General features: G+C 43.3%; 1 protein-coding gene across 2 annotated transcripts in view; it reads left to right on the top strand.

Annotated features, from left to right (window-relative positions):
• Window positions 1–23845, top strand: part of arfgap1 (ADP-ribosylation factor GTPase activating protein 1) — a 79848-nt gene that overhangs the window by 25247 nt on the left and 30756 nt on the right. Inside the window, exons 1-2 of one of the 2 annotated variants that reach the window (XM_060836368.1) lie at window positions 11696–11851; window positions 23476–23540. In XM_060836368.1, the coding sequence (XP_060692351.1) occupies window positions 23481–23540 (60 nt within the window). In that variant the 5' untranslated portion in view covers window positions 11696–11851; window positions 23476–23480. Of the gene's footprint in view, window positions 1–11695; window positions 11852–23475; window positions 23541–23845 lie in introns of those variants that run through there. The other variant, XM_060836369.1, reaches the window with a different exon arrangement.

Raw genomic sequence — 23845 nt, 5'->3', positions numbered from 1 at the left:
AGAGAACCTGCTTGGGAAGTCTCGTGTTAGTCATGCAGAAGACATGCCCAATCCATATTAGCCGATCAAGAGTGATCAGTGCCTCAATGCTGGCAATGTTGGCCTGGTTGAAGACACTGGTGTTGGGTTGTCTTTCTTCCCAGTGGATTTGCAGGATCTTGCGCAGGCAGTAATGGTGGTACTGCTCCAGTGCATTGAGGTGTCTGCTGTAGACAGTCCCAGATAGGAGCTAGATAGGAGGACAGGAACCACCACAACTCTGTAAACCATGCTCTGATGTTATTGTCCTCAAACACCATTTTTCTCAGTTGGCCAAAGGCTGCACTAGCACGCCGGAGGCATTTGGGACCTCAAGTCTTCTATGCCATTCAATAAGACCATGGTTGTTCCGATTGTGGCCTCAGCTCCACATACAGTAATATCTCTACTATTTCAGTTTCTTTCTGATGCTATCTGTATGAATTGTCATGAGACTTTTTTTTAATGTTAAAGCTGTTGTACAGCAAGGGTAACATTAAGAATTCTCATTGTCAACTTCTCACCTCAGTTGAGGGATAGTTAACCTCAGGTTAAACCATTACAGTCATCTCTCTCTAATGACACAACAGCACTATGGTCTGGCAAGATAATGGCGACTTTACATTTTACATTTAGTTCTTGCTTTATATTATTCCTATTAACATTTAATTAACAAATTTTAATACTGATTAATCTTTATGACCTGTTTTCTTGAAACACATTTTTATTTTTATATTTGTGTCATAGTAGCGCATCATCATGTCATCTGTTGTCGCATTAGGACCTGATTTGTTGACAGAGCAGCAGAGGTGGGCTGCAAAAGACAGACAGACAGAGAGATAAGCATGGAAATGGTTGACGATAGGGAGTGTCAAAGAGTGGAAAGGTAAAGTAACAGAGACAGAGAGGGACAGAACCTATTAGACTCTATGCTTAAGAGAAATGGTGAGTTCAATCTAATTTGAATATATACAGTAATTCTGTTATACATTATGTCTTATTTTGTTTTGCAGTTTAAGCTAGAAATATACAGTGCAGCCCATATACAGTATTGGTTTTCCCAGGCAAGAAAATGTTTGCATTTAATTCTAGATTTAACATTGATTCCTATTCACTTAAATTTGTTTCACTTCAAGTCGCATTTTCCAGGTGCACAACCTTAACTTTAAGTGATAACCAAAAGCAAATTATTGTAATACATCATAAGTTTGAGAGATTGAGGAGGCTATGACTATATTCTCTGGAGTTCAGAAGAATGTGAGATGACAAAAGTCTTACAAGGCACAGCAGGATATTTCCCTTGTCACAGATGTGGTGTGGTGGGGGTGGGTGGTTTTGAAATGTCTAGAAATAGAGGACATAGTCTCGTTTAGTGCTCACATGAGATGAGAAGAGATTTCTTCACTCAGAGGGTGGTAAATCTTTGCAGTTCTCCAGTACAGAAGCTGTGGAGGCTTATTCACTGAGTAGATTCAAGCCAGAGATTGATAGATTTGTAGAAATTAAGATATACAGGGATATGGGGATAGTGATTTAAAATGGCATTGCGAATTAAGATCAGCCATGATGATTTGAATGATGGTACACGCTGATGGGTGAAACGCCTACTCCAGCCACTATTTTCTATATTTGTAATTAACAAGCTCAGCTTTACTAAACTTTACTAAATTTTGCAGCAGACATTGTTTTCCTTTTCATAACTTTGAACTAAATCATAAACATTGCGAATGTAACACTAAAACAAGATGGTTTTCAGATAAATGTTCTAAAAGCGTTTGCAGTTGCTGAGTGAGATAAGTTAGTTGTTGTATGTCCTTAGGCTATTTTCACCAGTAAGAAAATTACACAGACATGCTCAATCATTGCTGGGGCGGGGAGAGGGGGGGGGTCTTTTTTTAGTTTGCTGCAGTTCCATTGTATATTATTGCATGTCCAGAACATACATGGGGTGATTTTTACTGAATTATTAGATATTCCAAACTGATAGCTAGGCACTTATAATAATGGAGAAAGTGAGGACTGCAGATGTTGGAGATCAGAATTGAAAATGTGTTGCTGGAAAAGCACAGCAGGTCAGGCAGCATCCAAGGAGCAGGAGAATCGACGTTTCTTGTATGAGCCCTTCTTCAGGAATGAGGAGTGTGTGCCAAGTTCGCTAAGATAAAAGGTAAGGACGAGGGATTTGGGGAGGGGCGTTGGGAGTGCGATAGGTGGAAGGAGGTTAAGGTGAGGGTAATAGGCCGGAGTGGGGGTGGGGGCGGAGAGGTCAGGAAGAAGATTGCAGGTTAGGAAGGTGGTGCTGAGTTTGAGGGTTGGGAAAGAGACAAGGTGGGGGAGGGAAAATGAGGAAACTGGAGAAATCTGAGTTCATCCCTTGTGGTTGGAGGGTTCCTAGGCGGAAGATGAGGCGCTCTTCCTCCAGCCGTCATGTTGCTCTGGTCTGGCAATGGAGGAGTCCAAGGACCTGCATGCCCTTGGTGGAGTGGGAGGGGGAGTTGACGTGTTGAGCCCAAGGCGTGGTTGGGTTTGTTGGTCCGGGTGTCCCACAGGTGTTCTCTGAAATGTTCCACAAGTAGGTGGTCTGTCTCCCCAATATAGAGGAGGCCACATCGGGTGCAGCGGATGAAGTAAATGATGTGTGTGGAGGTGCAGGTGAATTTGTAGCGGATATGGAAGGATCGCCACAAATTCACCTGCACCTCCACACACATTATTTACTGCATCCGCTGCACCCGATGTGGCCTCCTCTATATTGGGGAGACAGGCCGCCTACTTGCGAACGTTTCAGAGGACACCTCTGGGACACCCGGACCAACAAACCCAACCACGCCTTGGGCTCAACACTTCAACTCCCCCTCCCACTCCACCAAGGGCATGCAGGTCCTTGGACTCCTCCATCGCCAGACCATTGCAACACGATGGCTGGAGGAAGAGCGCCTCATCTTCCGCCTAGGAACCCTCCAACCACAAGGGATGAACTCAGATTTCTCCAGTTTCCTCATTTCCTCTCCCCCCACCTTGTCTCAGTCCCAACCCTCGAACTCAGCACCACCTTCCTAACTGCAATCTTCTTCCTGACCTCTCTGCGCCCACCCCAACTCCGGCCTATCGCCCTTACCTTAACCTCCTTCCACCTATCGCACTTCCAATGCCCCTCCCCCAAGTCCCTCCTCCCGACCTTTTATTTTAGCCTGCTTGGCACACCCTCCTCATTCCTGAAGAAGGGCTCATGCCCGAAACGTCGATTCGCCTGCTCCTTGGATGCTGCCTGACCTGCTGTGCTTTTCCAGCAACACATTTTCAGCACTTATAATAATGGTTAATTTTAAAAATCTGTTCTGGAAAACAGATCATTGAACATAGTTGACTCTTAAGTGGATACTTCAAATAACCAATTATTTTGTATCCAAATTACTTTGCAAAATAAAAGTCCTAAACAAGGTAGCGTGATACTTTTTATGCAGTGTTAAAGGTTCCAGGTTCCTGCAAGTAATCAGACTAAAAGGCATCACAATTTCAATCAATACTAAAGATGAAGTATTCTGTTACATTCAGGTGGCCAGTTCCAGTGCCCCCTTTTGGCAAACCACTGACAATGTTCTAAATTGAATTACATGTGCAAGTTTTTTCCATGAAAAATAGACAACAAGACTCATTGGTCTTAGGGAGGAAAGTTGACACAAAAGTTTACCCAGCAGTACAAATCACAAGATATCTTGCATACATATCTATCCACTACGTCTTCTGTGATGCTTGGCATACATTTCCAAAGCTTAAACCATGTGACTATCATTGATTGTAAAATGAACACCTACTTCTCTGATGTCCTTCAAGGAAGGAAATCTGTCATCCTTACCTACTCTGGCCTAAATCTGAGAGCAAGAGCATTGCAACTGCCTCTCTTTTTTAATTAACCTATTCTTCTAATCAACCTATTCAGAGATGTTATTATCCAGTTCTAAAACAGGAGGGACTTGAATGTAGGCCCCTCTGATCCAGGGACAGGGACACTACTACTGTGCCACATGAAGGCCCCCACAATTGCCTCAAGTGCTCTTTGAAATTGCCTCACAAACCCCCCAGTTAACAAGCAATTAGTGATCAGCAACAAATGCTGACTTTGCCAGTGATGGTCAAATCTCATTAAAGAAGAAATAGATTCCCAGATATTTTGCAGTTTCCATCCAACAATACAGCTCCCCACTAAACTCTTGTACACATCTCCACTCATACAACACATCTGACTGCATATTTTCTGCATCGTCACCAAGTAACACTTGTTGAGGTGCACGTGAAGAACTCTACGGCAGTAAGTTACAATTTGAGCAAGTCGTTTTCTTCCTCACTTTTTTTTAATCATTTCTGTTTCTTTTCTTCTTTCACTCATGGGATGTGGGCTTAGCTGGCTGGCCAGCATTTGTTGCCCTTACCAAGCTGCCCTTGAGAAGGTGGTTGAAAGCTGCCTTCTTGAACCACTGCAATCCCCGTGCTGGAAGTTGATCCATAATGTCCTTAGGGAGGGAATTCCAGGATTTTGATGCAGCAACAGTGACAGAACAGTGATAAACTTCCAAGTCAAGATGGTGTGGGGGTTGGGGGGAACTTACAGGTGATGTTTCCATGCATTTGCTCCCTTAGCCCTCCTAGATGAAAGTGATCACGGACTCGGAATGTGCCGTCTCAGCCAGGAATACGGCCAAACATTCAGTAACAATAAAGTGGCTGAGGAAGAAAGGGAAAAGCTGGTCTCTAAGAAACAGAGTTTGTGACTTCACTTACCGTGTTAGTAAGCAGTTAGCCACATTTAATGGATAGAATACCTGTTCCAGCAAAACTGTCAAATTTCAACATTAGGACAAAGGTGAAGTTTAGTTTGGCGGTAAAGGCAGAGGAATGGAAGTGGCAGAAGCAGTTGAATGGATGGTGTCAATTTTAGTGATCTTACAGTTAAGATAGGTGTCAAATTTCTAGAATTCTGGTCAATTTTCAAGGATGATGACCAGACTTCCCTAATATTTTGAAAAACTATTTTGAATTTTCAAATAATTTGCTCATTAAACTAGCTACAGAAACTTAGAGCTGGTAATTGAGAGTGGAGGTTCAATTTTTAACCATTTCAATCAACCTTTGGGCAGAAGGAGAACAATTTATACTGTACTGTCATATTCCTACAGGCTGTAAATTATTGAGACTTCTAAAGTTTAATTTTTTAAAATGTTTCCATTACTTTTTCTTCCTCTTCAAGCAGGTCTTGTTCACTCCCTTTTTTTCTGCACCTGATTTAACTATATTCCAGTCATTTTAGTCACACTTCTTTTCTTCCATGCTCTTCTTTTCCAAATTCTTAAATCATTTTGGACTCTTGACATAAACCCAGCATCCCAGTCAATGATTTCTTCTCTCTCTGAATATCATTTGAGTCAAACATGTCTAACTTTGAATTTCTATTTGAATGAAATGAACGTAGCCATTTGGATACAGAACTGGCTCAAAAGTAGAAGACAGAGGGTTATGATGGAGGCCTGTGACCAGTGGAGTGCCACAAGGATCGGTACTGGGTCATTCACATAAATACCTTTTGTCATTTACATAAAAAATTTGGATGCGAGCATAAGAGGTACAGTTAGTAAGTTTGCAGATTACACCAAAATTTGAGGTGTAGTGGACAGCGAAGAGGGTTGCCTCAGATTACAACAGGATCTGGACCAGATGGGCCAATGGCTGAGAAGTGGCAAATGGAGTTTAATTCAGATAAATGCAAGGTGCTGCATTTTTGGGAAAGCAAATCTTAGCAGGACTTATACACTTAATGGGAAGGTACTAGGGAGAATTGCTGAACAAAGAGACCTTGGAGTGCAGGTTCATAGCTCCTTGAAAGTGGAGTCGCAGGTAGATAGGATAGTGAAGAAGGCGTTTGGTATGCTTTCCGTTATTGTTCAGAGTATTGAGTACAGGACTGGGAGGTCATGTTGCGGCTGTACAGGACATCGGTTATGCCACTGTTGAAATATTGCGTGCAATTCTGGTCTCCTTCCTATTGGAAAGATGTTGTGAAACTTAAAGGGTTCAGAAAAGATTTACAAGGATGTTGCCAGGGTTGGAGGATTTGAGCAATAGGGAGAGGCTGAACAGGCTGGGGCTGTTTTCCCTGGAGCGTCAGAGGCTGAGGGGTGACCTTATAGAGGTTTACAAAATTATGAGGGGATAGGATAGGATAAATAGACAAAGTCTTTTTCCTGGGGTCAGGGAGGCCAGAACTAGAGGGCATAGGTTTAGGGTGAGAGGGGAAAGATATAAAAGAGACCTAAGGGGCAACTTTTTCACGCAGAGGGTGGTACGTGTATGGAATGAGCTGCCAGGGGATGTGGTGGAGGTTGGTACAATTGCAACATTTAAGAGGCATTTGAATGGGTATATGAATAGGAAGGTTTTGGAGGGATATGGGTCAGGGGCTGGCAGGTGGGACTAGATTGGGTTGGGATATCTGGTTGGCATGGACAGGTTGGACTGAAGGGTCTGTTTCCATGCTGTACATTTCTATGACTCTATATCTTCCAATCTCATGTACATTCCATCACCAAAATCAGCTACTGTTACCTCCATAGCAGCATTTGTCTTCACCCTTGTATCAACTCATCTGCTACTGAAATAATCATCTGGTCCCTCTAACCTAGACTTGACTTTGTCAATGATTTGCTGGCTGGCTTCCCACTTTACGCTCTTTGTAAACCAATTCTCGCAAATCAGCATTGACTGCAAGTCTTGCAATTCATCGATATTAAGATGCTTATACTTGCTTGCAAATCTTTCCATGACCCTGTCCAGACTTGTAACCTCCTCTAGCCCTACAGCCATTCAAGGTCTCTGTGCTCCAACCAACCCTCCAAATATGGCTCTCTTGCACACCTCTGATTTTGTTTGCCAAAGCTTTTTTGTAAAATCTCTAGTCTTCACATTCCTAAATGCATTAAAACCCACCACTTTGTCTAATTTTTGGTCAGTTGATTAAAATCTCACAGTGCAGCTTGGAAAGTCAAATCGTGCTTGGAAATGCTGCCATGAAATATCTTGGGATCGTCTAATGTAGATGCCATATATTCCTGCAATTTGATATTTCTGTTAAGGGGGCAGACCAAGTCCAATATACCTGTTGCCCTCACTGCACTGTTATCAGCACACACCTCCAGCCAGTTACTGTATTCGTACTTTTCAATCTGGATGTCGTGAAAATGTGAAACGCTGTATACTATGTGTTATCTGGCTACAAGGTGTGAACCCTTTTCAACCCTTTAGGGAGCGCAACGCCGGTCGGGAAGGTAAGTGATTGTTATTTGAGTGGAGAAGGAACCCGAGACACTACACGTGTAGTGTCTCCACCCTCCCTCTTCCTCTAACCTAAAAAAAAGTAAGCTACTTAGTGTTCTTGTTTTGGAGACTAAGTGTAGAGTTATGGCAGCGCAGGCAGTTGAATGTTCCTCCTGCAGGATTTTTGAGGTAAGGGTGACCACCAATGCTCCTTCCGACTTCATCTGCAGGAAGTGCAGCCAGCTCCAGCTCCTCACAGACCGCGTTAGGGAACTGGAGCTGGAGTTGGATGAACTGAGAATTATTCGAGACGCTGAGAGGGTGATAGATAGAAGCTACAGGGACATAGTTACACCAGAGAATAGAGGTAGCTGGGTAACAGTTAGAGGTGGGAAGGGGAGGAAGCAGGCAGTGTAGGGATCCCCTGTGGTCGTTCCCCTCAACAATAAGTATACTGCTTTGGATACTGTTTGGGGGGGTGAGGGGGGAAATGGCCTAGCAGGGGTAAGCTGCAGTGACCGGGTCTCTGGCACAAGGTTCGGCTCTGAGGCTCAGCAGGGAAAGGGGGAGAGGAGGAGAGCGCTAGTTATGGGAGACTCTATAGTTAGAAGGACAGATAGGTGATTCTGTGGACATGGGTAAGACTCTCGGATGGTTTGTTGCCTCCCGGATGCCAGGGTCCGAGACATCATGGACCGTGTCTTCAGAAACCTTAAGGGGGAGGGTGTGCAGCCAGAAGTCGTGGTGCACATTGGCACCAACGACATAGGTAGGAAGAGGGGTGGGGAGGTCTTTCAGGAGCTCAGGGAGTTAGGCTGGAAGCTAAAAGCTAGGACGGACAGAGTCGTCATCTCTGGGTTGTTGCCGGTGCCACGTGACAGTGAGGCAAGGAATAGGGAGAGAGTGCAGTTGAACACGTGGCTGCAAGGATGGTGTAGGAGGGAGGGCTTCAGGTATTTGGACAATTGGACTGCATTCTGGGGAAGGTGGGACCTGTACAAGCAGGACGGGTTGCACCTGAACCAGAAGGGCACCAATATCCTGGGAGGTAGGTTTGCTAGCACTCTTCAGGAGGGTTTAAACTAATTTGGAAGGGGAATGGGATCTGGACTTGTAGTCCAGCAAGTAGGTTAGCTGTTTTTCAGGATGTCCAAGAATGTAGGGAGGCTGTGGAGAAGGTAGCACTGACAGGGAATACCTGCGGACACAGAGATGGGTTCAAGTGTGTATACTTCAACGCAAGGAGTATCAGAAATAAGGTGGGTGAACTTAAGGCGTGGATTGGTACTTGGGACTATGATGTTGTGGCCATCACAGAAACGTGGATAGAAGAGGGACAGGAATGGTTGTTGAAGGTTCCTGGTTACAGATGTTTCAGTAAGATTAGGGAGGGTGGTAAAAAAGGAGGGGGTGTGGCGTTGCTAATTAGAAATGGTATAATGGCTGCCGAAAGGCAGTTCGAGGGGGATCTACCTTTGGAGGTAGTATGGGCTGAAGTCAGAAATAGGAAAGGAGCAGTCACCTTGTTGGGTGTTTATTTTAGGCCCCCCCAATAGCAGCAGAGATGTGGAGAAACAGATTGGGAAACAGATTTTGGAAAGGTTCAGAAGCCACAGGGTAGTAGTCATGGGCGATTTCAACTTCCCAAATATTGATTGGAAGCTCTTTAGATCAAGTAGATTGGACGGGGTGGTGTTTGTGCAGTGTGTCCAGGAAGCTTTTCTGACCCCGTATGTAGATTGTCCGACCAGAGGGGAGGCCATATTGGATTTGGTACACGGTAACGAACCGGGACAAGTGATGGGCTTGTTAGTGGGTGAACATTTTGGTGATGGTGACCACAATTCTGTTACTTTCACCTTGGTTATGGAGAACGATAGGTGCGTGCTACAGGGTAGGTTTTACAATTAGGGGAAGGGTAAATACCATGCTGCAAGACAGAATCTGAGGAGCATAAGTTGGGAGCATAGGCTGTCAGGGAAGGATGATATTGAAACGTGGAACTTTTTCATGGAACAGATACGACGTGTCCTTGATATGTATGTACCTGTCAGGCAGGAAAGAGATGGTCGTGTGAGGGAACCTTGGTTGACGACGGAGGTTGAATGTCTAGTAAAGAAGAAGAAGGCTTACATAAGGTTGAGGAAACAAGGTTCAGACAGAGCATTGTAGGGATACAGGATAGCCAGGAGGGAGCTGAAGAAAGGGATTAGGAGAGCTAAGAGAGGGCATGAAAAATCTTTGGCGGGTAGGATCAAGGATAATCCCAAGGCCTTTTAGGCGTATGTGAGAAACATGAGAATGACGAAAACAAGGGTAGGTCCGATCAAGGACAGTAGTGGGAGACTGTGTATTGAGTCAGAAGAGATAGGAGAGGTCTTGAATGAGTACTTTTCTTCAGTATTTACAAATGATAGGGACCATATTGTTGAAGAGGAGAGTATGAAATGGACTGGTAAGCTAGACGAGATACTTGTTAGGAAGGAAGATATGTTGGGCATTTTGAAAAACTTGAGGATAGACAAGTCCCCCGGGCCTGACGGGATATATCCTAGGATTATGTGGGAAGCAAGACAGGAAATTGCAGAGCCGTTGGCAATGATCTTGTCGTCTTCACTGTCAACGGAGATGGTACCAGGGGACTGGAGAGTGGCGAATGTTGTGCCCCTGTTCAAAAAAGGGAATAGGCATAACCCCAGGAATTACAAGCCAGTTAGTCTTACTTCGGTGGCAGGCAAAGTAATGGAAAGGGTACTGAGAGATGGGATTTATGAGTATCTGGAAAGACACTGCTTGATTAGGGACAGCCAGCACGGATTTGTGAGGGGTTGGTCTTGCCTTACAAGTCTTATGGAATTCTTTGAGGAGGTGACCAAGCATGTGGATGAGGGTAGAGCAGTGGATGTAGTGTACATGGATTTTAGTGAGGCATTTGATAAGGTTCCCTATGGTAGGATTATGCGGAAAGTCAGGAGGCATGGGATAGGGGGAAATTTGGCCAGTTGGATAGAGAACTGGCTAACCAGTCGAAGTCAGAGAGTGATGGTAGATGGTAAATATTCAGTCTGGAGTCCAGTTACAAGTGGAATTCCACAGGGATCAGTTATGGGTCCTCTGCTGTTTGTAATTTTTATTAATGACTTGGAAGAGGGAGTCGAAGGATGGGTCAGTAAATTTGCAGACGATACGAATATTGGTGGAGTTGTGGATAGTGAGGAGGGCTGTTGTCAGCTGCAAAGGGACTTAGATATGATGCAGAGCTGGGCTGAGGAGTGGCAGATGGAATTCAACCCTGTCAAGTGTGAGGTTGTCCATTTTGGAAGGACAAACAAGAATGCGGAATACAGGGTTAACGGTAGGGTTCTTAGTAAGGTGGAGCAGCAGAGGGATCTTGGGGTCTATGTTCATAGCTCTTTGAAAGTTGCCACTCAGGTGGATAGAGCTTGTAAGAAGGCCTATGGTGTATCAGCGTTCATTAGCAGAGGGATTGAATTCAAGAGTCGTGAAGTGATGTTGCAGCTGTACAGGACCTTGGTAAGGCCACATTTGGAGTACTGTGTGCAGTTCTGGTCGCCTCACTTTAGGAAAGATGTGGAAGCTTTGGAGATTTACCAGGATGGTACCTGGAATGGAGAATAGATCATACGAGGATAGGTTGAGAGTGCTAGGCCTTTTCTCATTGGAACGGCGAAGGATGAGGGGTGACTTGATAGAGGATTATAAGATGATCAGGGGAATAGGTAGCGTAGACAGTCAGAGACTTTTTCCCCGGGTACAACAGAGTGTTACAAGGGGAGATAAATTTAAGGTGAAGGGTGGAAGGTATGGGGGGGATGTCAGGGGTAGGTTCTTTACCCAGAGAGTGGTGGGGGTATGGAATGCGCTGGCTGTGGGCCTGGCAGAGTCAGAATCATTGGTGACCTTTAAGCGGCAATTGGATAGGTACATGGAAAGGTGCTTAAGCTAGGACAAATGTTCGGCATAACATCGTGGGCCGAAGGACCTGTTCTGTGCTATGTTCTATGTTCTAACCTTCTATTTGCCTCACAATGCTGAATGGGTTTATCAAATGCCTTACTTTTTCCAAGCAATTTTTGTTTATTTACAATTTCTAGTTCTTTTTTCATATGAGCCAAATTGAACTGCCTCATTAACTGACCCTAGAAGTCTCCTAGCAGAGAAGGACTTATGAAAAAGTGTTGAAATAAATAGGTTGGTACGAGGAGCTAATGTGCATATTAATACACCGGTATGCGTTATGCAATATGTCATGCTCTCATCAATGATACCTCATATACACCTCCACCCAATCTCACACATCATCATTTCTCAGCACTTTGCAGAGGCCACGTTACCCAAAAGCCTCTTGTAAATGCAACGTCCTCAAAGATGGCGGCCGCCTGCTCCTGAGGCGGTTGGTGTTGGATTGACTAGCGAGTTTCACTCGCGGTTCTTTATGATTCTGAGGCTAGACGCGTCTTCGTTTTGAACGGGACCTGGTGTGATCCGGAGCAGCGACCTTGGAGAGGTGAGTAGGCGGCGGCAACCCGGTCTGTCCGTCGGCGGGATGAAAAAGCCGGTAAGGCTGGTAACTCAATCTAACGTGATGGCGGCGATGTCCCGCCCTCCTCCCCGGTAGCTGATTGGCCGAAGGCAGGCCAGCGATGTCTGGGATTGGTCCAGCCTGCTTGTCAGTCAGTGCGTTGTGATGTGGAAGTTAAGGTGTGTGTTTACCGGTTGAGGCCTCGTCGTCGTTCCCGTCTCCTTCTCTGCAAATCATGGTGAAGAGGAGCAAGTGGCTGGACAGCCTCAGCGGCTTACAGCTATGTCGGCTATGTTTTTAAAAAAACAGTGGTTTGGTTTGTGCGTAATCAAACCTTCACCTCGTAGAGACTGTTACCCCTCACTCCTTCATGCACTCAAACAGCATTCTCACTTCCATGAAGATCATAATTGTCCTGCCACGTCCGCAGCAGAGCAGAATTGATTTGAAAAAGAATCAAGTCAATTGAATACCGAAAATTGCATTGCAGCTTCACGAACATTTGTTTGTTTGTCTGTCGAGCTTAATCTTGACTTGGACTCCTATTAGCCTGATCTTCAGATTATGATCATGTTGGAGACCAGCTCTGATGTATCGATCCGTCATTTGTTTCTTTACTGACAGTGAATGAACTATATATTCCCCCCTTTCCTGATTTAAAATTTCGAAATGATTCCCAGAATGAATTCTTTACAATCGAGCAAAAACTTGATTTGTTCCCTAATATTGTAGAAATTTAAAGCAAAAAACATGTTTTTTGTCAGTTGTAGTATTACCTCTTCAACTTGAGCTGTAATATAGGCTCATGTATTTAGAAACTATGAATATTAAAATGTCTAATTCGATTTTCACTGGTGTAGCTGTCTTGGTGTTCCTCACCGTCCAAGTTGCAACTCTGACCAATTTTTTTGATACTTTAAAGCTTTTCTTTCTTGGTTTTGGTTTTAGTTGTGTACTAAAGTGTCTTGCTTTTAAATAAAAAGTTTAAATGCATTGCTATACATAGTCATCTGCATCTTTTAAAATAGCTGCTTGTGAAACATTGAGGCAAAGGGATATTATAGAGTTATACAGAACAGAAACAGACCCTTTTGGCCCAACCACCTATCTTAAACCAATATAGTCAAATCTGCCAGCATTTGGTCCGTATCCCTTGAAACCCTTCTTATTCACGTAACCTCCTGATGCCTTTTAAATGTTGTAATTCTATCTGTCACCACCACCTCTTCTGGCATATTGTTCCGTAGATGCACCACTCTCAGCATGAAAAAGTTGCTCTTCAGGTCACATTTGAATCTTTCCCCACTCGGTTTAAACCTACGCCCTCTAATTTTTGGACTTTGGGGGGGAAAAGACCTCAGTTATTCACCATACTATTTGTCCTTCATTAATCTATAAACCTCTATAAGGTCACCCCTCAGCCTCTGACACTGCAGAGAAAAAAGCCCTAGCCTATTCAACCTTTTCCTGTAGCTTAAACCCTCCAACCCTAGCAACATTCCTATAAATCTTTTCTGAACTCCTTCAAGTTTCCTATAGTACGGAAACCAGAATTGAACACGGTATTATAAAAGTGGCCTCACCAATGTCCTGTACAGCCATAACATGATACCCCAACTCCTATACTCGATGCACTGACCAATGAAGGCAAGGGTGCCAAAAGTTGCCCTCACCACCCTGCCTACCTGCGACTCTACCTTCAAGGAATTGTGCACAAGCACCCCTGGGTCTCTTCGTTTAGCAACACTTCTCAGGGACCTACCTTATCTGTATCCATTCTGCTCTGATTTGCCTTATCAAAATGCAACACCTCATTTATCTAAATTAAACTCCATCTGCTACTCTTTGGCCCATCTGATCAAGATCCCATTTTCTGAGATAATCTTCTTCACTGCCAATTGCACAATCAACTTTGGTGTCATCTGCAAACTTACTAACCATACCTCATATGCTCACATCCAAATTATTTATAGAAATGATGAAAAGCTGTGAACCCAGCATTGATCCTTGTGGTACACCGCTGGTCATAGCTTTCCAGTCTGAAAAACTACCCTCCACCACCACCCACTATTTCCTGCCTTCAAGTCAATTTTGTACCCAATTGGCTCGCTCGCTCCACCTGCATTCTACATGATCTAACCAGCCTACTATGTGGAACCTTGTTGAATGCCTTGCTGAGGTCCATATAGACAAACATTTACCACTCTGCCTTCATCAGTCTTCTTTGTTAACTCTTCACAAAAACTCAACTAGTGAGACATGGTTTCCCAACCACAGAGTTATGTTGACTATCCTCTCACTCCTTGCCTTTCTAAATACATATAAATCCAGTGCCTCAGATTTCCCAACAACTTACTCATACTCACTGGTCTACATTTCCCTGGCTTTTCCCTACCACCTTTCTTAAGTAATGACACCACAGCAGCCAATCTCCAGTCTTTCAGCATCTCACTCAGGGCTGTCCATGATAACATATAACTCAGCAAGAGGCCCAGCAATCTTCTTCCCAGCTTCCCATAAAGTTCTGGGATACACCTGATTGGATTTATCGATCTTTGTACTGTAACATGTCCATCACCACCTCCTCTGTATTATGTCCAATTTCAAGATATCACTATTTATTCACCCAAGTTCTCTAACTTTCATGTCCTTCCATGTAGGAGATCTCAGATATCTGTAAGAATGATAGGGTGGTTATGGTAAGGGATTTTAACTTTCCAAACATTGACTGGAACTGCCAAAGTGTTAAGGGCTTGGATAGAAAAGGATTTAAGTGTGTATACGAAAATGTTCTTATTCAGTAAATGGATGTACCTACTACAGAAGGGACAACACTTGACCACCTCTTGGGAAATAAGTCAGGGCAAGTGACTGAGCTGTCATTGGGGGATCACTTTGTGGTCATTGATAATTATTTTAAAACTAATATTATTATAGAAAAGTACAGACCTGATCTAAAAGTTAAAGCTCTGTATTGGAATAAGGTCGATTTTGATGGTATTAGGCAAGAATTTTCAAATGATGATTGAGAGAGGCTATTCACAGGTAAAGAGACAGATTAAAAGTGGGAGGCCTTAAGAAAATGAGATCGCAGGAGTCCAAAGACATGTATGTTCATGTTAGCATGAAGGGCAAAGCTGGTAATGTCACTCAGTATTACAGAAATTGAGGCTCTGCTCAAAAAAAGGAAGAGGCATATTGTCAGGTATAGATAGCTGGAATCAAGTGAATCTCTCAAGAGTCTTAGAGCAGGAATATACTAAAAGGGAAATCAGGAGGACAAAAAAGGGATGTGGCTTTGGCAAATAGAGTCAAGGAGAATCCAGATAGATTCTACAAATACATTAAGGGCAAAAGATTAACTAGGGAGAGAACTGGGCCCCTTAAAGATCAACAAGGCTGTCTATGTGTGGAACGACAGGAGATGGGGAGATATTGGACGAGTTTTTCATGTCATTATTCACTGTGGAGGGAAATATTGATAGACAAGATGAACAGGCAAAAGTGTGGCAAGTGGATTTCAGTTACACAAGTGTGGGGTATCCATTTTAGACCAAAAATGATAGATCAGGTTATTTTCTAGATGTCCAAAGAGACTTTAGGATTCAGTTGCATAAATCTTTAAAATGCCACAAACAAGTGCAGAAAAACATCAAGAATGCTAATGGAATGTTGGTCTTTACATCTACAGGACTAGTGTAAAAGGATGCAGAAATTATGCTACAGTATAGAAAACCTTGGTTCGACCCCACTTGGAGTACTGAGAGCAGATCTGGGTACTCGGGAAGGGTATATTGGTCTTGGAGGGAGTATTCTGCAAATTTATACAAATGATAACTTAATCCCTGAAGTCCAGATAAGAGGAGAGATTACATAAATTCTAGAGAAAGCATACCTAATTTAGAAAATTGAGGGTTGATCTGATTGAAGTCTTGAAATAACCAGCAAAGGCAGAGTAAATAAAGATAAACTTTACTGGTTGGAGATTCTATAACTAAGGAGCATTATTGAAAAATTAGTACCAGGCTATTCTGGAGAGATATTATTAATAAACACTTTTACATGCTTTTAAACCTTGGTAAAGGTTTAAATCAAAAACAGATGTTGCTGGAGAAACTCGGATCTGGCAAGTATTTCCAGTGATTTCTGTCTTTATTTCAGATATCCAGCAACCGCATTGCTGTGTAGTAGAGGTATTGTAGAACTCTATTCCACAAAAGGCAGTTGATAATAGATCAGTTAATTTTAAATATGAGAGATCTTTTTCATTAAGCAAAGTTATTAATGTATATTAGCCAGAGGTAATATATGGAGTAAGCCCACAGATAACTTGATCTCATTGAATGATGGAACAGGTTCAAGGGGCTGAATTGCCTACTTTTGCTTCTGTGTCTAATAGCCGATACTGTTCTGTAGTTGTACAATGCTGGACTTTATTTATCATATTCGTATGATGGGATGCTATCTACATAGTGGCTCGTAGTTATTATATGCTTTTAATGTGACAAGGCACCTCAGAAAATAGGGATTAGCTAAGCTCATGTTTACTAAATGATAGTTGAAAACATTGGAGACAAAGGGAATTAAGGATTGTATTCTGAAATGTGGTAGATGACTTTCACCAGTTTGAATGGAGAGGAGAGGGAGAATTTTAGGGAACTGGGAGTAGGATAAAGTGAAATCACAGACATGGAGGAATGTGTTGAACCTGAGTGACAGAGGTCGAACTGAAGATTTCAGTGCAGTGGGAACTGGATAGAGGTGTAACTATAAGTAGATAAGGAATGTGAGTTTGAAATTAAATTGAGGCTCTAACAATACACAAGTTACAAATTGTCAGATTCTTCCTGAATAAGCTGTCAGGGCATGGGAACAAACCTTGGGATAAACTTAGACTATCTGCGAGGAGTAAGTTGATTACAAGCCTGTCTGTTAGGTTGGAAAAACTTAACTTGTCAAACAAGCAGACTTGTGGTGCAATAGAAGTTAAATGGTTGAGAGTAGTGTTAAGAGGTGGACTGAGATGATATATATATGGTCTTCATCACGAAGACAGTGTTTTGAGAAACAATCTGGTAAATGAGGATTGGAGAAGAAATTATGGAAAGTCTGGCATGCCAAGTTTTCAACCTGGAATCCACAGATATTGGAGGGTCTGTGGGAGGCTTGCAGAGGGTTGATATGGGCATCAGGTTCCATCCATCAAACTTACATGCTTTTCTATTATTAATATACTGCCGTTTTAATTTCAAATATTAACAAATATTTTCTGCAATAATGCCACTGTTTTCCTATGGCTAGTTGGTGTTAGGAATGATACTCTATTTTTAATAAGATTTTTGTGGAATTGTTTGTGTGTAGCATCAGTTGTACGAGATCACTACATATTTATCAAATACATAACAACCAATGCAGGATCCTTAAAGGGACCACTGATACCTGCTACCAATCATAAATAAAAGTATTTCTTCTTGCTGTGTGGTGCCATGACGAGCAGGACTCTTGCTACTGACTCCCCTTTCTCTACAATATTTCTATCACCCCTCATTTCAAACTGTACATATTCCCAATCGTGCTTGCCTTCTTGTTCAGAGAAAGTGAGGACTACAGATGCGGGAGAGTCCGGGTTGAAAAGGGTGGCTCAGGAAAAGCACAGTAGGTCAGGCAGCATTCAAGGAGCAGGAGAATCGATGTTTTGGGCATAAGGCCTTTTATCAGGAATGTAGAGGCGGGCAGCACCTGAGAGATAAATAAGGAGTTGGGGCTGGGGGGGGGAGGTGTTAGGTTGGGGGTAATAGTGATAGGTCAGAGGGGAGAGTGGAGTGGATAGATAGGAAGGAAGATAGACAGGGAGAACAGGTTAAGAGGGCGGTGCTGAGTTGGACAGTTTGGATCTGGAGTGGGATGGGGAAGGGGAGATTGGAAAACTAGTGAAGTCTATGTTGATGCCATGTGGTTGAAGAGTCCCAAGGTGGAGGACGAAGTGTTCTTCCTCCAGTTGGTAGGTGGCTTTAATTTGGCAGGGGAGAAGGCCCAGTACTTGTCATGTGGTTGGCTGGGAGCAGTAGGGTTGTTTGGTGCGTGTCCCAGAGATGTTCCATGAAACGCTCCGTGAGTTGACATCCCATCTCTCCAATGTAGAGGAAACCACATCAAGAGCAACAAGTGCAGAAGATGAGGTGGGTGGATGTGCAGAAATCTCTGCCAGATGTGAAAAGATCCTTTGGGGTCTTGGCGGTGAGGGAGGTGCTGTGGGTGCAGGTTTTACACCTCATGTCATGGCAAGAGAAGGTGCCATGTATGGAAGGTGGGTTGGTGGGGATTGGGGAAGGGGGGACATAGACCTAACAAGGGAGTTGCTGGGGGAATGGTCTCTGCGGAATGCAGATGGATTGGGGAGGGAAATATATCTTTGGTGGGGTCTGACTGTAAGTGGTGGAAATGGCAGAAGATAATGTGCTGCATCCGGAGATTAGTGAGGTGGAAGGTGAGAACTGTGTTGGGGGGAGTGGGGGAATTCTATCCTTATTGCAGTTGGAGGGAGAGGTGCAGGAAGTGGAGGAGATGCGCTGGAAGGCATTGTTGATCACGTGTTCATTGATTGTGTATGAATGAGGTCACCAGGACCCCTCCCTCCCATTGACCTTATCTCGCACATTTTAGGTAGGTGCTCTATGCATTGACTCATTTTGAATGTTGTCCAGTTCCCACCTGAGAGTGTAATTTGACCAGTGAAATGTGGATAAGTCGCTGTGAGTTGTCGATGAAATTATAGAACCATGATAGGATGATGCCAGGAAATGGAGTAGTTGTCTTTTAAAGATCAAATAAGCAAGAAGGATAACTTCTACAATTACAGTTACAAAAGATGAAATTAATGTAATTTTGTCAAAGATGTTTTTCATTCTGTGGGCAAAACAAAAGTCTGAAGGGAGGATTTTTAAGAATACATGGTGGATGAAGTAAATGTGGCTTGGTACATTTTTGGTCCTCCTACAGAAGATATGAAATAGGATACAGGAAATAATGAGATGAATTGACGGTGTTTAAAAAACGTTGATATGGCACAATTTTTGTGTCAATTTATTGGTAAGATTCATGTGATTTGGTGCGTCTCTTTGTACAGACACTTGCTTAGATTGGACCAAGCAGGACACTTCTGACAGCAAGGTGAGGTTCAAATTCCACATCTTTCCATCTATGGGGCTGAATATGTTATTGGAGGAGAAAGTGAGGTCTGCAGATGCTGGAGATCAGAGCTGAAAATGAGTTGCTGGAAAAGCGCAGCAGGTCAGGCAGCATCCAAGGAACAGGAGATTCGACTTTTCGGGCATAAGCCCTTCTTCAGGAATGAGGAAAGTGTGTCCAGCAGGCTAAGATAAAAGGTAGGGAGGAGGGACTTGGGGGAGGGGCGATGGAGATGTGATAGGTGAAAGGAGGTCAAGGTGAGGGTGATAGGCCGGAGTGGGGGTGAGCGCGGAGAGGTCAGGAAGAAGATTGTAGGTTAGGAAGGCGATGCTGAGTTCGAGGGATTTGACTGAGACAAGGTAGGGGGAGGGGAAATGAGGAAACTGGAGAAATCTGAGTTCGTCCCTTGTGGTTGGAGGGTTCCTAGGCGGAAGATGAGGTGCTCTTCCTCCAACTGTCGTGTTGTTATAGTCTGGCGATGGAGGAGTCCAAGGACCTGCATGTCCTTGGTGGAGTGTGAGGGGGAGTTAAAGTGTTGAGCCACGGGGTGGTTGGGTTTGTTTGTCCGGGTGTCCCAGAGGTGTTCTCTGAAACGTTCCGCAAGTAGACAGCCTGTCTCCCCAATATAGAGGAGGCCATCTCGGGTGCAGCGGATGCAATAGATGATGTGTGTGGAGGTGCAGATGAATTTGTGGCGGATATGGAAGGATCCCTTGGGGCCTTGGAGGGAAGTAAGGGAGGAGGTGTGGGCACAAGTTTTGTATTTCTTGCGGTTGCAGGGGAAGATGCCAGGAGTGGAGGTTGGGTTGGTGGGGGGTGTGGACCTGACGAGGGAGTCACGGAGGGAGTGGTCCTTTCAGAACGCTGATAGGGGAGGGGAGGGAAATATATCCCTGGTTGTGGGGTCCGTTTGGAGGTGGCGGAAATGACAGCGGATGATACGCTGTATATGGAGGTTGGTGGGGTGGTAGGTGAGAACCAGTGGGGTTCTGTCCTGGAGGCGGTTGGAGGGGCTGGGCTCAAGGGCGGAGGAGCGGGAAGTGGAGGAGATGCAGTGGAGGGCATCGTCGATCACGTCTGGGGGGAGTCTGCAGTCCTTGAAGAAGGAGGCCATCTGGGCTGTACGGTATTGGAATTGGTCCTCCTGGGAGCAAATGTGGTGGAGACGAAGGAATTGGGAATATGGGATGGCGTTTTTACAGGGGGCAGGGTGGGAGGAGGTGTAGTCTAGGTAGCTGTGGGAGTCAGTCGGTTTATAGTAGATGTCCATGTTGATTCGGTCGCCTGAGATAGAAATGGAAAGGTCTAGGAAAGGGAGGGAGGAGTCTGAGACGGTCCAGGTGAATTTGAGGTTGGGGTGGAAGGTGTTGGTAAAGTGGATGAACTGTTCAACCTCCTCGTGGGGGCACGAGGCAGCGCCGATACAGTCATCGATGTAGCGGAGGAAAAGGTGGGGGGTGGTGCCAGTGTAGTTGCGGAAGATGGACTGTTCCATATCCAACGAAGAGGCAGGCATAGCTGGGGCCCATGCGGGTGCCCATGGCAACTTCTTTGGTTTGGAGCAAGTGGGAGGATTGGAAAGAGAAGTTGATCAGGGTGAGGACCAATTCAGTCAGTCGGAGGAGGGTGTCAGTGGAAGGGTACTGGTTGGTACGGCGGGAAAGGAAGAAGCGGAGGGCTTTGAGTCCTTCGTGATGGCGGATGGAGGTGTACAGGGACTGGATGTCCATGGGGACCGTGGAAGCGAAAATAGGTGAGGATTTTTTGGACTAAGGGGGACAGGACCATGTCGAGGTTTGCGGAGATGAGTTCAGTGGGGCAGGAGCAGGCTGAGACAATGGGTCAGCCGGGGCAGTCAGGTTTGTGGATTTTGGGCAGGAGGTAGAAATGGGCGGTGTGGGGTTATGAGGGTGGAGGCGGTGGATGGGAGATCCCCTGAGGTGATGAGGTTATGGATGGTCTAGGAGATGATGGTTTGGTGGTGGGAGGTGGGGTCATGGTCAAGGGGGCAGTAGAATATGGTATTGCACAGCTTGCCTCACCCCTCTCTGTTCCTTTTCCTGTTTAGAAACTTATCCATGTTTTTGTACCTCTTGGCTTAAGTATTGCAATACCGTTTCTGACCTTTCCATTCTGGCCACAAACTCTATAGTGCAGCAGCTTGTATCTGGTCCTGTTGTTCTATAACTTTGTGTTGAATGGCAGAAAAATAAGTCATTTTGGTGTGGTGTGGCAGTGAACAATGTGGAGGCAAGTGGACCCACTTTAATTATCAAGGTTCACATACTGCTGAAAAGAGCTATTAGGTTGGAATGGATGAACTAATAGATTACTGGTTCAACAAGGCACAGGGAAAATGGATATCCTGAACGAACTAAAGATATTGATTCAGAGAAACAAATCATCGACAAGTTTTGGAACATGACTGGTTTGTTTAATTGGAACTGTCAAAGATATGAATGGTAAGTCATCAAATTTATCATACTGCTGTTGTCAGTTGGATGTAATAATTCACATAATTAGTTACTTAACTAACCATATAGTTAATTTTCTTTATAAATAATGCAAATTTAGTAAGTTGATCATAACCGTGGTATTTTATCAATTGACCAAGCAATCAATTATTTTTTAATTATTTTCTAATCTCTTGAAAAACTGTTATAAATTAAGAAGACTTAATTATACTTTGAAAACTACTTAATATTGTAATTGATTAAAATGTCAACTACCTTAGCAGAGCCTTGGGGGAGTGAGACTAGAAACAGTGACAGCAGAAGTTGAGAGCTGCACATTTATCGATAGAAGTACATTAGCAAAAATCTTTAGATAAAAGTCAATTCAAGTGAAGTCTGAAGATAATTCCAAATATTGGTCCATAGCTTGCTACTTTCTCACCACATGTTTTTGCTTAAGTTGTTGCTGAAAATGCAAAAAATAATGGCATGATGACATCGGTTAGGTATCTAGTACCTCGTACAGGTCCGATTCAATGGTCTACCCTTAACCATTGAAATTATATTCAAAATTTTTTTAAAAAGTACTTTGCTTGGTATATGAGTAAGGAAAATAACAGTCTGAAGTGTTACCCAGGTCTTCTCCAACTTGAGTGAAATTTCATGAAGGGTAAAAGTTGCCTTGCTGGGGATTGAGCAGCCTGGTCAGATGCTGCAGTGCACTGATTGCCTAACCCTGTCTTATAATTAGTAAACTGTTAGGTTTTTCAGCCAAGTATAGTTGGCAGTGTTCTTGTCTCTGAGGCAGGAGTTCATAGATTGAAGTCCTAATCCAAGGCTTGAGCACATAGATCAAGGCTAATATTCCAGTACACTAAGGGAATGCTGTGTTGTCAGGACTGCTATCTTTTGGATGAGATGTTAAGCATGGACTCCACCTGTCTTAGGTGGATGTGGAAGATCCCATGACACTATTTTGAAGATAAGGAAAGTCATCTCTAGTACCCCGGTGAATATTTATTTTACATTGTGTTACAAAAAAATTGATTATTGGGTCATTGATTTGTTGCTGTTGTGAATTTTATGAGCACAATTAGCTGCTGACTTCACTGTTGTTCAAAGCAAAAACTAAGGATGGGGATGGTGGGTAGGAGAGAAATAAGTGTCTTATCGTTTCTAAAAAAAAGTCATTACTGGCTCTTCTGTATACTCTGTAGTCTCTTATTGACCATTGTTATTAATAACTTTGCACTATAGCTAAATCCCCATTCCTTTGTAATAGGAAATGCTTACACTATGGGTCTGGCAAGAGAACGAAGTAAACTGTTGTCTGGGTTATCAGTGTGGAGTGATGTCAAGGTTTTGAACCTGTCACATTGATTTGCTATCCATTTTGTGGGCTGGTAAATTATTATTCTCAGTATTAACTTGATACCTATGCTTACAATTTGCCCTTTCCTTTGTTCACTTTATCTTCTTGCATCTTTTTTCAGTGGCTTTCTCCCTTGGGTTTTCATGTCCTCAGCTGTGTATACTTTCCCTTCATAGATTCGTGATCTCACTGATCTCTCTGAAGAAATTTTAGGTTATTCACTATGATTCTCTATCTCTTCCCCCCAACCCACCCCCACCATCCTTTTTTTTTTCTAACCTCCCAAAAGTATTTTAAGTTTTTTTAGGCTTCAGTTGATGAAGAGACACATCAAAGCCTGCCTTTTTAACAGATGCTGACTGACCGTTTACCAGATATATTTATTTAGTCTTTACTGTGTTCATTTTAGAGTTCTAATATTGCAGTTTTATTTATTTATAACAATTCTTGCTTGATTACGTTGATATAAAGAATAAAAAAATTGTTTTTGGCCATCACCATTTTCAGCAGTGTAATAATCTTCCACATTTTACCTTTCCAGGTAGGGTTGAACAGGAACTATTCAATAGTGATGAATTGTTTTTTTTTGCTTCTAGATATCATGGCGAGTCCAAGAACTAGACGGGTTCTCAAAGAAGTGAGGACTCAAGATGAAAACAATGTATGTAACTCAAAGAAAATGTTAAGATATAAATGTATACTTGCTGTTAAGAACAACCTGACTTTGTGAAAAGATGCATGTTTCACAAATCTGTGCAAAGCTAAGCATTTTATCTCTCATTTTTGTGCATCAATACAATTGCAGGTGGTGAAAAGGAAATATTAAAAATTGTGATATTTCAAAACCAATAACTTCTTAAAATTAGCAATTTCATGTTATTTGTATAGATTTAGAAACAGTTTTGCGATCTCTTCTATTTAGCCATTTAATAAAATTTTATTGACTAAACCTGTTGGAGACAGATC

The sequence above is a fragment of the Hemiscyllium ocellatum genome, chromosome 15 (assembly GCF_020745735.1).
Source record: "Hemiscyllium ocellatum isolate sHemOce1 chromosome 15, sHemOce1.pat.X.cur, whole genome shotgun sequence".
NCBI classification, from domain to species: Eukaryota; Metazoa; Chordata; class Chondrichthyes; order Orectolobiformes; family Hemiscylliidae; genus Hemiscyllium; species Hemiscyllium ocellatum.
The sequence above is the reverse complement of the archived record's forward strand: the minus strand, read 5'-3'. Positions and strand labels throughout refer to the sequence as shown.